This window comes from Alexandromys fortis, unplaced genomic scaffold (assembly GCF_014885135.2).
Source record: "Alexandromys fortis isolate MF-2015 unplaced genomic scaffold, M_Fortis_MF-2015_v1.1 scaffold_67, whole genome shotgun sequence".
In the NCBI taxonomy this organism is placed as follows: domain Eukaryota; kingdom Metazoa; phylum Chordata; class Mammalia; order Rodentia; family Cricetidae; genus Alexandromys; species Alexandromys fortis.
The window spans coordinates 9,234,633-9,250,521 of NW_026067945.1; the positions used below are offsets into that span (position 1 = coordinate 9,234,633).

The following is a 15,889-nucleotide window of genomic DNA, read 5'->3' on the forward strand; positions in this document are numbered from 1 at the left end:
CATTAGCAACCCACAAAGCAGGTGGGCAAATGTGAACCTTTCCTAGGGAAAAATGTCTTGCCTAGAAAGGGAAGCAGGGAGATGGATTGCATCTCTCCTTGGAGACAAGACAGAACACACACACTGTCTCTCTATCTCTTTCAGACAGACAGACAGACAGACAGACAGACACACACACACACACACACATACCTGAAATAGGATGCCATGGTACAAAAACATCTTTACCTGCAGAGGAAGTAGGAATTACCCCCACTAAAGTTTTGCCAACATGTCTGCCCCATTCCCCAGATATTTTCCCCAAATGACTGCTTGGGTCCCTTATGACTCTGTCTTTGCCTTGCAAGGCCCCAATAAACTATTTCTGAATAAGAACACATGGAAACTTTTGACTCTGAGAGTTCAAATTCTATTAATGACTCCAATGCATTTTTTAAAAAATGTTTTCCCCTTAAAACAGCATCAACAGAGTTTTGATCTTATCTGTGTATTAGTTCAAGCCAGCACAGAAAATTGCTGAATATTACCCAAAATAGCCACAGCTAGGCAAAAGGAAGGAATGGAAAAATCCAGCTTTAAAAGAATTCCTTGTAGGAAGAGAGGAGAGGGTCACGGGAAGAGAACAGACAGGGGCCATCGAGGCCACCGGGAACACATTCTGATTCCCCACCCATGTGGCCTAAGTGATGCTTAAAAGCTTTGTGTTACTGGGACACTGACTCTCCAGGGAGCAGTTTTGAATTGAGACCCAAACACTGAATAACACTCAGCCTATCTCACCACAACCATCTTGCATTTATCCACATTGTCTGTCGTCATCAGTGTCACCCCAACATTAGCGCTTTATGGGGATTTAACCATTTGGAGATCAAGAGCCTTGCCAAGACACACAGGGAAATTTTCCCTAAAAGAGCATATAGAAGTCTCCGTCTCCATCTAAATTTAGAAGGGCAAGGAGCACCACCTCCACCGAGCACGTAGAAGAAGCTTCGGCTTGGAGAAGCCGGGTTAAGTCACCATCAATGAGATCTGGCATTTGTAAGCCAAATTCCTGGATCCCAACTTTAATGATGATACTTAAGGTTTTATGAGTATTCGTTAACCAACTAAGACTTTGATATCTGCAGAGTCCATCTGTGTGTGGACTAAAATAAGCTTGTTTGTGCAAGTGCGCATGCGCGCGCACACATACACACGCACGCACACACACACACAAACTTAGCAGGAGTGAAATGGTATAGCTGAGCTGGATGGAACATACTCATTCAGCTTATTCATTCTTGACAATATGAAGTCATCAGAGGGAGTTAGGGAAGCTTTGGCAATTGCCAGCATGGAAAGAGACCAGGGTTGGTGATGTTTCTCCACTCAATAAACAATGCCATTGACTGAGCTGTATGTACTCACCACTCTCGGCCCACGTTAAGTCATTTGCTATTAAATACATACTGTTCCTGTCAAAGGCCTGACAATGGATTACTTTTACATGCTTGAGTTTGGAGGTCTAGAGACAAAGGATGGGACACTCCTCTTGACCTCTGGGTCCCCGAACTGCAGCTTAAATGACCATGAAATAATGAAAGAAAGAACTAAGCCAGGACCTTCAGCCTAGCACTCAGACTTTTATGTACTGGGTCAGGAGCGCCTCAGAGTACCATGATGCGTATCTTGGTGTAGTGAAAGAGCCAGCACTTCCTTCAGAGGTCACCTACCTCATATGAGTTTAGCCCTGGTTATGGTTTGAATATGAAGTACCGCGGTTAGGATCACGCACTGAACGCAGGTAACGTTTGGTAAAGGGAGATCCTCAGCCTTAGACGGCAAGGCTGAGCTGGATAAGCAGATGGATCCCTGGGGCTGTGAAGCTGAAGACGAAAACTGTTCCCTTGTTCCTGTTTCACACTCTGACCCCTGCCCTCTATGGTGTGAACTGCCTCTTCTTTCTGTGCTATAATGTCCTGCCTCACCATGTCCTAGAACCTGGAGTCAAAGATTATGGACTGAAATCTCTGAGCCAAGAGACGTCCTTCATCCTTTAAGTTGGTTTTCTCTGGCACATGGTTACATCACTAATAAAACTATGTTATTCATCTTTCAAGGTTGCCCGGTTGAATCGCAAGAGGTAAGCAATCCAACTCAAGTCCTATATGACCTAACAGTGTGCAAGCCTATAGAGGCAGGATCTTGTCTCTACTGCAAGTGTTGGGAAGGATGATTTATGTAACCAAGCAACTAGGATTTTGAGGGCTGGCTTTGGTTGGCTTCAGGAACAGTCAGATCCAGGACACTCTCCTACCCTCTGATGCTGGTCTACTCTTTTTGGTGCTGCCCTCATTTCCTCTGTCTACCACAGCCAAGACGGGCATTTGATTCCTTGTGCATCCTGGGTTCTTACAGTTAGCTGTCCTAGGAAGAATGTGACCAGTGTGTGTCAGAGTCCAGAGTGGATTCTGACTAAACCTACTCCTTGGGCCCAAAATCACCATAGATCAGAACCCTTTTTGTGTGTCATAGTTGGCTGTGCCTGGACCACATGATCATCCATGTAGCTCACAGTAATCAACTGGGATAAGAAAGTCTATCCCCTATATGAGAATAAGACAGTGGGCAGAGAGATAAGACTCCAGCAAGACTCTGTAGCATTCTTTAATGCTTCTCTAGCGAGCAAGAGTCGTTAACCCAAGTGCATTGTTTTCCATAAGCCAAACTCTTCACTCCACTGATTCTTACAGAATGCTTCTGAGGGGCACAAAGAACACAAAGGAAGTCAAGATTTGTTCTTAGAAAAAGCAAATCTTCTAGAAATAAACTAGACCCAAAATACACCTGCTATGGAGAGCTATCTTAAAATCTTTTCTTTGAGAACAAGACTTGTGCTACAGTTGAAAGGAAAGATAATAGGTCTGTATTCCTCAGCCAGGTGCAGTAAGAGGGTGGTGGTGAAAGTCAGTCTTTGATAGTCCTGTGGAAGGAAATTGCTTTGCAAGAATCTGCAGTTCTTCACGTCCTCCTGGACCTCTACAGTCTTCTATCCTGTCTAACCCCCACTTCCATGCTATGTTTGGATGTCTCTTGGCAAAGATGCAGTCATCCACCCAATAGACACGTACGCCCTGACCAATCCAAACTGGATTCCTTCTGCATTCCAATGCGTCCTTCAGGGAACTGGAGGCTTTTTCTTCTTCTGGTGCCCTTTAGTCTTGAATAATGATTTTGTTCCTCTTCTATACTTTGTATCATAATTGGCTCATCTTTCTTAATTTTATAAGGCATTAAACGTGGTGGCTGCCTGATCAACACAGGAAAGTCCAGGAGCAGTCTCCTTCGTCCCTGCCAGCAAGTCCTGATAGGGGCTGCCAGTGATGACTCACTGATGTGGTTTAAATACAAAACATCTCCCAAAGGCAAGTAGCACTGTTTGGGGAAGCTGTGGAAACTTAAGGAAGAAAGGCTTAGCTTGTGGAAGTAGTTTGCTAGGGAGGTAGCAGATCTTGAGGTTTCAAGTCCCAATCCCACTTCCTGTTACGTTTCGACTTCCTGTTTTATCAAGAAGTGAAGAGTTCAAGTTGCACACTCCCACCGCCCACTACCATGCCTTCCCCATCACAATGGACTTTGTCCTCTCAAACCATGAGCTAAAACCAATCATTGTTACCTTAAGTTGTTTTGCCAATTATTTAGTCCAAGGCTGAGGGATTTCAATGAGTTGGCAATGTGCTTTGTTTGGAAAATAGGTATCTCTAGGCTCTCTTAAAATAGCAGCTCTGGTGCGGCTGGAGCGATGGTTCGGTGGCTAAAAGTACTGGTTGCTCTTGCAGAGAACTGGGGTTCAATGATCAGCACCTACCCTGTGGATGACAGCACCTATCACTGATGTCCCAGGGGATCTGATGCCCAATTCTGACCTCCACAGGGACCAGGCAAACAGCTGGCGAACAGACATATATGCAGGCCAATCATTCATATGATAAAAATATGTTAAAATATGTTAAAATCATAATCATACCAGTAGAGCTGGAAAAACTGGCTTTGCATGCTTCACTGAGGGGATGAGGTAAGGCCCACAGGATCCCCAAAGCTACCGAGTTGGCTCTGCTTGCTTGTTAACACAGCACTAAAATTGCAACCCTGCAGCATAAGCCGCAGCCTGCCCAAAGCCTGTTTGCAGGATGTTCTGATGCAGCATCCTTTCATCTTTTGGAAAGAGCCATAGGAAGCCAAATAACAGGTTTTCAAATCATACTGACGATACGTGAGGTAACCTGAGCTTGAACAGTTTCTGGCTAGTGTGGATGAGGCTAAATTTCCATCAATATCGATCCCCTAAATGTCCAAAGAGCCAAGTACAACATCTCTAGCATGACAAAGTGATATGCGATTATGTAAATATATATCATCCTTTATGCCATAGAAAAGTTTCTAAGGGTTGCGCAGTCCTACTCTAAAAACCCCAAAAGCACTCTTCTCCAAATCATGCTGGCACTCAAGCCTTGGGTTTCAGAAAGTGTCAGAGTTAAAATTTTGGATTAGGACTGCACAGTCATAAATTCTAAGCAAACACTTCCCAAATTTCCAAAGTCCAAATCTGTAGTAGCCCTTAGAATGGTGGCTTCTGAACCTGAAGGTGACAAACAGCATCATCAGAGCTAAGCAAAGCTGTTTACATAGAAAAAATTGAGAAGAAAGGCACCTAAATAAATACTGACTGACCTTCCTAAGTCATAAATTACTCATGTCATTTCCCCCAATTTTGTTAGAACAAGAATTTCATTCTTTAAAAACAAACAAAAACCAACTAAAAAACATTATTTGTAACAGCCAGAACCTGGAACAACCTAGTTGCCCCTCATCCAAGGAATGGATAAAGAAAATGCAGTACATTTACACAATGGAGTACTACTCAGTGTTAAAAAAAAAATGCATCTTTAAATTTGCACCCTACAGTCTACAATCCCAGAGAAGCTTGAACTCTCTTCCAGAAACAGATGGAAGCAGATGCAGAGATCTACAACTGACCACTGAGCCGAGATCCCAGAGTACAAAGGAAGTGGGAAGGAGAGATAATATGAACAAAGGGGTCAAGACCATGATGGGGAAACCCACAGAAACAGCTGATCTGAACTACTGGGAGAACAAGGACTTTGGACTGACAACTGGGGAAACTGCACAGGACCGAACTAGGACCCCTGAATACAGGTGATAATGGTGTAGCTTGGGTAGTCGATGGTGACACAGGCAATGGGACCAGGATCTAACTCTAATGCATGAATTGACTTTGTAGAGCCCATTCTCTAGAGAGGGATGCCTTGCTCAACCTAGATTGGGTAGGGCAGCTTGGCTCTGTCTCAAGGGCCAGACTTAGTTGACTTCCCAGGGGAGGCCTTACCCTCTCTGAGGAGCGGGTGTGAGATGGGGTAGGGATAAGGGGAGGGAGTGAAAGGAGAGGAGGGAGGGAGAACTGGGATTGGTATGTAAAAATAAATAAAATTATTAAAAAGTTGAACTAATATTCTCCCAAATTAAGAAGCAACATGTCAGAATTCAGAATGCCATGCTCTTTTAAATTAATTTTAAATGAACACAGACTTGCCCCGCAGCATCCTGAGGCTGCATGCATAAGTACTTTTATAGACTGAGATGAGCCACCGAAGAGCATCTGCGGGAGAGGAAGAGCTATGGCAGTTTCATTCAGGACTGAAAAGCTCCCAGCTCTACAAGACGGATCATACCCACTCTTGAATCCAGGGGCTCTTATCCAAAGTCCTGTCCCCAATCCAGATAAGCCCATCACTTTTCTATGCCTCTGTGTCCAGATGTAGAAATGGAGACACAATAAAAAGGACGGAGGAAGTGCTCATTGATTCTGCCCTCCCCTTAAGATACACAAAATTCTTGTTGCTTAGGAATGGTATGCCTACAAGATCTCAGCAGGAGTGATGTCCACAGAGCAACCAGAATTCAAATCTTGAAGTGACTGCAAGAAGCCTCACTCAGAATGCCCAAGTTAACCTGGGTGGTGAGCACAGCCAGGAGACCGTGAGCCACTGAATGTGAAATCCACGCGTTTAGAACGGGACGAGAAGCAGCCACCAGCCCAGTCAATATGGAAGCAACAGATAAGGACTCCAGGTGAGCTGCTTAACATACTGTCGAAAACACGCCTGAATGGCCTATCACCAGCAGCTGGGACCGACAGGCTGGAACCTGGCCAAAACAAAGCTGACCACTTCCAGTGTCACTGAGCTCAAAAGAAGAAATTAATGAGAGAAAACTTCAATATCAATGAAGTTGCAAGAATATAATGAGCTACGCTTGCTCCCAGGAGGAACAGCCTTTCAATTATTTCTTTTCAGAAGAATTGCAGTCATGGTGTATTTGATCCATACCCGACCCACACTCTTTGGAGAATTAAAACCCATTTTACCCAATGTCAAGTTAAAATAAAAACTCGTCAGAAGCAAAATAACTCTTTGCTCCCAGGGCTCTAAAAAGAAAGCGGTTCTCTTTGGTGGCTGGCTGGTACGCCTGTGACCTTTGTACTAAACTAACACTTGGCAGATGAAATCTGAGAATAATTCTCTTTGCATCATTAGCTGAAACACAGAGGGCTGCTCTGGGTTTCGATATAAGTGATAACAAAGAAAACACGACACATTGGGTCTAATGGATGTGGCCAGTAAGCTCAGAGCAATTGTCCTGTGTAATCAAGCACACAGCCAAGGTCTCCCCTCCCCGCATGGGTCCTCTGCAAGAAGCCCTCAGATAGCCCCTTTCCTCTGGCTAGATCCCATTCCATCCAGAACAGCCATCCTCAAGAGACGTGGTAGCCACACCTCTGTCTGTGTCTTCCTCTTTGTGTGTTAGTATTGTGCATGAATCTGCCAAACACACGTACACAGTTCAAGAGGATCTGGCTTCACCTTAATCCGGATCTGTGTCATTAAAACTATAGCACACACATGGGACTATCATACAGATAACCCACTTCCCCAACTAATGAGTGCATAGCATAGCAAACAGGAGGAATTTCGGTGGATGCTATGTGTTTTCCAATGCTCGCATCCCCTTTGGGGGGTAAGGGAATGCTGTTGTTCCTTGTTTTGTTTTATGGCACTCAGGGTCAAGCTCCCAGTCCTATGCATGCTAGATAAATATTCTAACACTGAGCCACAGCTCTGCATGTATGTGTGTGTGTGTGTGTATACATGTGTGTTCCTCTATGTGGGTACATGCATCTGCAGTAAAAAACCAAAGGATAACTTTGAGTGTCTCTCTCCTCAGGCACTAGCAACCTTCTTTTGAGAAGTCTTTCACTGCTGGAACTTGGCAAAGGAGCTAGGCTGGCTGGCCAGAGAACCCCCAGGCTCCACCTCTCAACCTCCCCAGCATTGGAATTACCCTCGCATGTTACCAAGTCAGGTATATTTTAAATATGAGGTCTGAAGATCAAACTCAGCTCCTCATTCTGACAAAGCAAGCATTTTACTGACTGAGCTATCATTATGTTACATGAAGGAAATCTGAATGAAAGGTGCAGGGGACTTCTCTATATTTTGAAACTATTGGTGACTCTATTATTAAATATTTAGTTGAATAGGACCTTTGAAGAGGTCATTGGGGTTAAAAGTCATGTCCCCCCACCCCCTGTTCACGAATGGGTCCTAAACCAATCAGACTACTCGTCTTGTTAGAGAAGGAAATTGAGGTCATATAAGTCATCCCAGGGTCACATGAGCCTAGAGCCAGAGTAGAGTCAGCAGTAGGGTAACCTCTGAGCTACAGAGAGAGGCTTCAAGAAATCCCAGCCTGACCTATAAACTTGACCTTGAACCCCTAACCTCTCAAGAATGGCGAGTAAACATTTTTCTTTCTGCCCAGTGAAAGGTGTTGTGCTCAGCAAACTGATGCACAGCCCACATGTCCTAAGCCCTCCATTTACTTGGTTTTGTCTTCTGTCTGGTCCAGTCCTCCAGTCCTTGATTCCTTGATACCTCTCCTTGAAGTAGAAGTGAGTATGGAACCCATTAAGCAAGGAAGACTCAGGCTTTCAGTAGCCCTTCTCTGCCCATACAAGGCTGGTACTCAGGGGAGTCACCACACTACGGAAAGGAGGGCAGAAATGTGTCTGTTGGGCCCAGGGTACACAGTGAGAAAGATGGTCAGAGGAAGCTGTAAGGAGGAGAAGCTCCACCACGCTGTGAGGTCAACTTCTGGATGGTACCCATGGCCACAGCAAATTGAGAATGGGAGGAATGGGTGTGGTGTACCGCCCACAGTGCTGGAGCAGAAGGGAGACTCTACCAACCGCCTTGTCTGAGGAGCTGAGCTCTGATCTCAATTCATCCTCATATATGATAGAACAAAGGTACATCTCTTTCCAGAACCCTTTATGCCCACCTCCTGTCTCCGTCCTATTCTTGCACCCCTCTTCTAGTTTGGACCCCCCCACTATCCACACTAACAGCACCTCCCTCCTTGCATTTCAAACACCATCCCATCTCTTCCCCCTTCACGACACTCGCCATTTCCTGAAGGCTCCAAACACTCTGGTGAAAATCCTTGACTTCTTCTGGATCCTGGACCATGCGCCCACCAGCCAACCACAGCCCTCTGAATGGACCTCATATCAGATACCCCTGGAATAGGCAGCACTCTCCCGGCCAGAGCCCAGCCAACATCCAGATCAAGTGATTTGGGGCAAATAATTTAATCTCTAGGAATCACTGTTTAGCCATCCGCTTCCCTTCTGACAGCAGAAATTCTGAAAACTCCTTTTTTACAACAGACTACATTACTTGCATGATGTACGTTCACAGGGGAATATTTTGTATGCAGCAAGAACCACAGAAGAATATTTAGTAACAGGGCAACAAAGCTCATGAAATATTAGGAGAAATGAAATTACAAAACCTTTTTTCTTATAAGTGCACTTTTGCTGAAAAGGACATCAAGAGACTAGAATTATATATTCTACAAAGCCAGGAGTAACTGTTCTCTTGTTACTCTTTTTCCTATATTTCAAAACCTGCTAATGGGAAATGTATAATAAATACCTTCTCTAGTTATTTAAGAAAATCATTATCATTATCTTTTTACCTTTCTATTCCTAAAAACAATAAATAAATAAAGCAGCAACAAACTGAAGCAGTAACCCAGTAAAAGGCCGCTGTAAAGTAAGTGTATGATATCCCCTCACACTACCATAGAAAGCAAATACCACTTGATGAGTTTGAACTTGGAGAGACAAAAGGACGGCTAAGAAAACGAGGCTGGTCACAATGTGGAGTTAAGACATGACTGCATTCCTAAAGGGTTGATTCTTAGACCTCAGGAGGGCCAAAACAGTTTCCACCACCACCCTGCCCACTCAGTCCCCATGGAAAAAAAAAGTGACAGGCGGCCACCCACAGGTCATTATCCAGCCATCCTGTGAGGCTGAGCCCCACATGCTGCCGTATTGAAATGTCTTGAAAAGGCTGCCAGGAGAGCTGAGTCCTCATTCATCCAGTTTTGTCCCCCGGTAATGAGCAGCCTCCACTCCCTCTTCATTCTCGAAAAGACTGGCTTTAGAATAGGGCTGGCCTTTTGAATGGCCCATGCAAGAATCCAGGAGCTCGGCCACAGTTCAGCCACAAGAGTCAGTGGAAATAGCCTGAATTCCAGTAGGAAACCCTGGAGGGACTTCAGCTGAAGAGCTTCACTTTTGTCTGGATGTGGGAGTCTATGACCTCGCTATAGATGTGTGACCAGCACTCATCTGGTGACCTACTATAAAGGCAACTAACAACTGGTCTGGCCTCGGATGACCCGCAGCCTAGTTAGTGTAGGCTGACCTTCCAGGCCCACACAGAAAGGATTACTTGGAAACAAGCATGTTCCATGTATAACATGCGCATTGTTTCCATCTCCGATCCAGAATTAAGTAGGCATGTTGACAAAAAGGCTCCCTCCAGGCAAGCTTTTCTGGAGCAGGAATTGGGCGTAACAAATACTCTCACTTCCCATATAATTCACATCTATACCTATAGTCTCAGCTTCACGTCCTCCTGACTGCCGACAGCCCTCCTCTCTGCAGTGGGCTGCATCAAATATGTTCAAAAGCCACGTTAAGAGGCTTCCAGGACCAGGGCCTAATTAGACTAGATAAATGTTGTGACAGTTTCATGACCGTGGCCATGTCTTTATGGTCCCTGCCATAAACGAATGTGCCACCTCCTCTCTGCATATGCTACAGCCTTCTGAAACTGCTCTTAGAGACATCAGTGAAAGGCCACCTATGGAGGCCGATCTGTACAGAAGGCTTGCCCTGGGCTACTCCCTCTAAACAGATCCATGAAACTATTTCAGAGAGACCCAGAAGAGCTATCTGCACATTTGTGTATGACGATGTTTTGGAATTTGGTCAGACAGACCAGAGCACTACAATATCTTTGTATTGTGCAAAAATAACACCCAACTAACTCTTCTGTAGAGAGAAAAGAGAGCCCAAGCAAACATTTGGATGAAACAATTTCCTACCAAAAGCTTACGACACATCTCATGGACAACTCAAGAGAATTCTAAAAAGCATCTTGCCTTGATTTGTCCTATTGCTCTTAGGTCGACATCCCATCTCCCAAACCCAAATGCCCCCTTAGCAAACAATTCATATCCAATCCAGTTGGAGGAATAGCAGAGAGTAACTCATGAGAGAACATCTCCTGAAGAAGATAGGTCCAGGGAATGTTCGAGAAGCCCTAAACCTACTTGACTGAGAGCTAATAAGAAATCTGGAGTGATTTCTAGGGAGAGATTTTTCAATGTTTCATTGCCCATTTCCTTCCACACGGTGTGTGTGTGTGGTCTGTTTCTGCTACCAGAAAACCTCTTTCCCAGGGCCCTGGGGTGACATCAGTCAAATCAAAGACCAGTTGTCCACCTGAAGTTCTGGATGCCGTTTTAACAACATGCTGGTTTAACAGCAGCAAAAATGAAAAGGTCACCTTAGTTGCCACATCAGCGGGACCCTGCCCAGCTACAACCCAAGCTTTACCATATGGAGAGAGGGGGCCAGGACTGTGCGTCGTTAATTCAACAGTCCTAAGTACTATCACACAATTAGGTTCTCCCTGGGTTTGCCTTGTTCCAGCTCTGGACAGGAAGGTGCTCTCTCTACTTTCCCCATCCATAGCCCCTCTCACACAAAGGTCACGCATCTATATAGAACACCCTTGTTCAATCAAGGCAGCAACTCTACGGCAAGCCTCTGGGCGGCTACCTGCTCCCATCTATCCTACCTCATAAATCCTGGGCTGCATAAAGTAGAAGCCTGGTAGACATGAAGCTCGTGTCGAATTTGGTTCAAATTCAATTTTCGCTTGAGCCGTTAGCTTAATGCCTCAAGGCACACTGATGCCAGTGACATTGCTCAGGTAGAGGTCATTTTCTCAGTTCCACACTCAGTGACTGAGAATGTCTCCATTGGAGGCAAAATTAGACATAGTAAGCCAGGGCTGGCGATACCTGGCGAGCAACCATTCAAGCCACCTGCACTTGATCAAGAACATCATTTGTCACGTGAGCAAACTCCCACTTAGCTGTTTCTGAAAACCCTAGACTGTGGGGCTCCTCCATCTTTCTGGTCTAAAATATCAGAAACTACTACAGCAGAAAACGGTTTTTAAAGTTTGCACATCCTTCATTTCTTCCTAAATACCCAGTTCAGTGGACTGTTAGTGAAAACATTACCAGAAGTCACCAGCTTTGGGTTTTACCAAATGCCAACAGTGCAATCAACTGCCTCCCTTTAGGTCCAAAATGGGGGAAAAATAAGAGGTGAAGGTTTTGATTCTTCAAAGTTGAGGTTTCCTAGATGAAGACCCCAAATATATCTTGGTGAACACTAGGAAGCCCCAAATCTCTCTGCGAGCACAGAGAGAGAGAGAGAGAGAGGGAGAGAGAGAGAGAGAGAGAGAAGATTAATCCCAAACCCCTCCAGACCAGATCTTCCCCTTTGGAAAAATTTTCGAAAGTGCTCTTGTTGGGTGGCCCCTGCCATCAAGCATGTGAGAATTCCTGGGCATTAAATGTGGGTATCGGTGTTTTGCAAAACCCTGGAGATGGTTAGCCAGTTCCGAGAACCAGTGCTCCAGGAAAACAAGGTCCCAACTTCGTACCGGTATACCAACACATACAGAAGAAGCAGCGCCTACCTATATAGAGCGAGGAGTCCTTCCTCCGCACGTGGTCGTCAATGTAGGAGACCCCCAGGGGCTGCACGGGGGTAGCACCGATGCCCAGCAGCACCTGAGCCCCAATGAGCAGCAAGTACATCATGTTGGTGGCTGTCCGGTTACGGCAGATAAGGTCGGGGTCAGGCCCCTCATCACTGCTGGAGCCATTGGAGGCACAGACGTCGCGGCCCTCTGCGCCCCAGCGGATCTCGCCAGCCTCGTACTTGTACTGGTGGGTGAGGAACTCTGGCAGTGCGGATAGCAGTGCGCCCAAGGCCATGACGATGCCGCCGCAGCCAATAAGGCGTGGCCGGTGCCCACGTGCTCCGAAGTAGCTCACGAAGAGAATCAGCGCCAGGTTTCCAATCTCGAAGCTGCTGGCAATCACGCCCACATCAGCACTCTGAAGGTTGAACCTGCGTTCCAGGGTGGTCAACACGCTCACCTGAGGGTGGGAAAAGGCAATTTCAAAGTCTGTCTTAGAAGACCCTCCCCAAGACACCGACCGCCCTGTTCTTCCTGGACCCTCCCACCTGCCTGGTAATGTGGCACCAGATGCCAAAGACCAAGTAGAAGCCCAATGAATGAATTGGAGAAGCATTCCCTTCGATTGAAACCCTAATTTAACTGGAGAATTCAGTTTCGTAGTATCAAAGATGATTTTTCCCAATATCTGCCTGCATCTTCCAAAGTGCCATGTACTTCGTGGGGGGAGGGGCTACAAAGTCGTCGTAAGTCCCAACGTCCATAGGTTACACACTCCCAAATATATGCTCTACCAGTCAAAACAACCTAGGTAGCAAAGCTGACCAGCTAGCTAGCTTAGCTCAATAGAATATATTCATCCATGCATCCACCCATGCACTCTTTTCCGGGTGCTAGGGATTTGACCTCAAGACCTGACACATGCTAGGGAAACACACCGCCACTGAGCTACATTCCCAGAATTCTTTTCACTTTTTATTTTGAGACAGCATCTCAGGAGGCCATAACGACCCTGAATGCCCTCTGTTGGCCAGGCAGGCTTTGCACTCACTCTGTAGGCCAGATGAGTCTTGAACCTATTTGGTCCTCCTCCTACAGCTTCCCAAACAGCTGGGATCACAGACTGACACAAAAAAAAGCCTGGTAGTGGGATCATACTTAGCTGTCCTTCCTTCTGAGAGTTTCTAAATGACACGGATTTGCCTAAAGGAATATCTTATAAAACAAACAAACAACAACGACAAGCCCCTCCTGTCTGTTCTAAACACTGTAGCCTGCCTAGGAAATTTTCATGGGATAGTTTTGCCTTGTCTCCCTCTTTTGTATTCCTGTCTGCCTGTACTTGTTCGACAATATTTACCAAACATATGCTATTTGCCTGGCAATGGCCTGCATAACGAGGACAGAAAAATGAGGCCACCTGGCCTTAAAAGGCCACCTGGTAGGAAAGTACACACAGATACAACTAGAACATCTATTGATAAAAGATCACATTCACAAAACAAAGCACGGTCCACCCTGGGGGGGCCAAGGGGTGACACTTTATCATAAGGCTTATTGACGGAGAGATGGAGTCCCTCTCCTGTTTGTGGAGACCATGACCTGTATCACAGGAAGACAGCTGTCCCTGTCATGAGAGATCTGGCAGATGACCGAGGTCCTTGCTGGGCCAGGAAGTAGCACTTTGCAGGAAGGTATGAACAAGACGGGCATGAATTCCTGATGAAATGGAGGAGGACTGACCCGGATCAAGCACCATGGTGGGGAACGGGGCAGTCTGTGCGGTGTGGAGGCAGGAGTGCAGGACACGGAGATAGAAAACAGAGATGAATCCCTGCTATTTCCTCCCTCTGCTGTGACCCTGGCCAGCTCAGTTACCCTCCCTCGGCTCTGATGCTGAGAAATCAGAATCCTAACGGCCCTAGCGTGATGGATAGGAACACTGGAATAATGGTGCAAATGGGCTGGCCAGGGAAGCCTTCCATCTCACGGCAGGAAAGTCAGGAAAGGCAGTGACGTACAAGGGCCAGGGTGGGTATCACATGGGCTCACCCTCATCCTAGTACAAGGGCCAGGGTGGGTATCACATGGGCTCACCCTCATCCTAGTACAAGGGCCAGGGTGGGTATCACATGGGCTCACCCTCATCCTAGTACAAGGGCCAGGGTGGGTATCACATGGGCTCACCCTCATCCTAACTCCAGGTCATCGAGTTACTGTGTGCTTTAGCACGCTCATCTGTGAAGCAACAATCAGAGCCAGGCCCAGGATAAACCTAAACCATGCACGTGTGGGCTCTGTGAAAGGGTAAGCTGTAGACCTGACAAACACCAGTATTTCTGTGATTCTCGGGGAGCATCCGGGGTTTTAACAGCCACACCACATATGGGAAAGGAATGCTGGAAGAAAGAAGGAATGAACGCAGGTGGACAAAACCTCCAGGCTTCTATGGAGGCCTTGGGGCGGGTATGGTATGGATGATGTCCCTCATCAGCACACAGTGACAGACAAGAAAGGAGGGAGGAGCATTTCAGGAGAACTTTCTTTCAGGCAGACTGCCCTACATCTGCAGACCAAGTGGGTATGTGCTGTTAAAGAAAGGGCAGGGAGGAGAATCCCTTTAAGATTATACATAGGGGCACGGTTCTAAGCACCAGAGCCTCGGCAGGCTTCCAGCCGTGTCCCATCTGCTGGTATCCGTCCCCCTGTGTGCCCATACTGTCAAAAGGACAGCAGTGGCCAGGCTACTGCTCCTTGCTTCCTTTCAGTACATGTATTTTAAATCCCCGGAGCCCAGAGGGTCTTAGCCCCATCTGAAGAGCTTAAGCTCTTAGTACCTTAGTACCTGGGTTCCCGCAGCATTGGTGACTCAGCTGGGCCCCAGGGTAGCTTTGAATCTGATCCCCAGAAGGAAGGTGAGAGGCAGGCTGCTAAGGCGATGACACATGATGAGGATCTTTCTCTCCTTCAGCACTCTTTCATGGGCCAGCCCCACAGGGCAGCTTTGAAGCTTCTGTCATGCCCAAGGTTCCCATTCAGGTTCCAATTCCCTTGTGCTTTTCCGGCCAAGGCCAACCCACAACTCACTCAGCCCACGCTAGGAGATTAGATGGCTCCTTTCTCGGAATACCAGATTGCAGTTGTTGAGAACAGAAGATAAACGGGCCCTGGCCTGGTTACAAGGGGCTCTAAGAGGCTCCCAAACGATGCTCTTTCTGAAAGCTCTGGGCAAGGGAAACGAAGAGCTTCAATTATTCGCTTCTTTCTGCTGCAACAGAACCGTGCACGGCAGACCAAATGGCTTTCAACAGGTCATGTGGTGTGAAGGGAGAACTGACTGGGAGGTGGAGAACCACATGTTAAGTCTAGAAAGATGCGCAGAAAAGCCTGGCTGAGAAGAAAGCAGGGACTAGTCAGGCGAGGGGGCTCAGACAGTCTGATGGTGTCTTAGCATCACCACTGCTGCGGCAGATACCTAAGACAAACAACACGAAGGAAGATTTGCACGGGCTCGTTTGGAAGGTTTCAGTCCAAAATCACTTGGTATCATCATTTCAGATCTATGGATAGGCAGACTATGACAGGGGTGGGAGGGGGGGTACCATTTGGTGGAACAGGATGCTACTGCCTCACAAAAGCCAGGAAGTAAGATGAGAAAGGAAGAAAGGAGATGGGGACTCCAAGGGGTCATC

At 46.5% G+C, this 15,889-nt stretch overlaps 1 protein-coding gene across 1 annotated transcript in view; it reads right to left on the minus strand.

Annotated features, from left to right (window-relative positions):
* The window catches only part of Slco3a1 (solute carrier organic anion transporter family member 3A1), a 220,127-nt gene extending 205,213 nt beyond the window's left edge, over positions 1-14,914 (minus strand). Inside the window, exons 1-2 of the mRNA XM_050149153.1 lie at positions 14,852-14,914; positions 12,192-12,657 (exon numbers count right to left, since the gene is read on the minus strand). Of these exons, the coding sequence (XP_050005110.1) occupies positions 12,192-12,657; positions 14,852-14,914 (529 nt within the window). The remainder of the gene's footprint in view (positions 1-12,191; positions 12,658-14,851) is intronic.
* Positions 14,915-15,889: the final 975 nt, after the last annotated feature.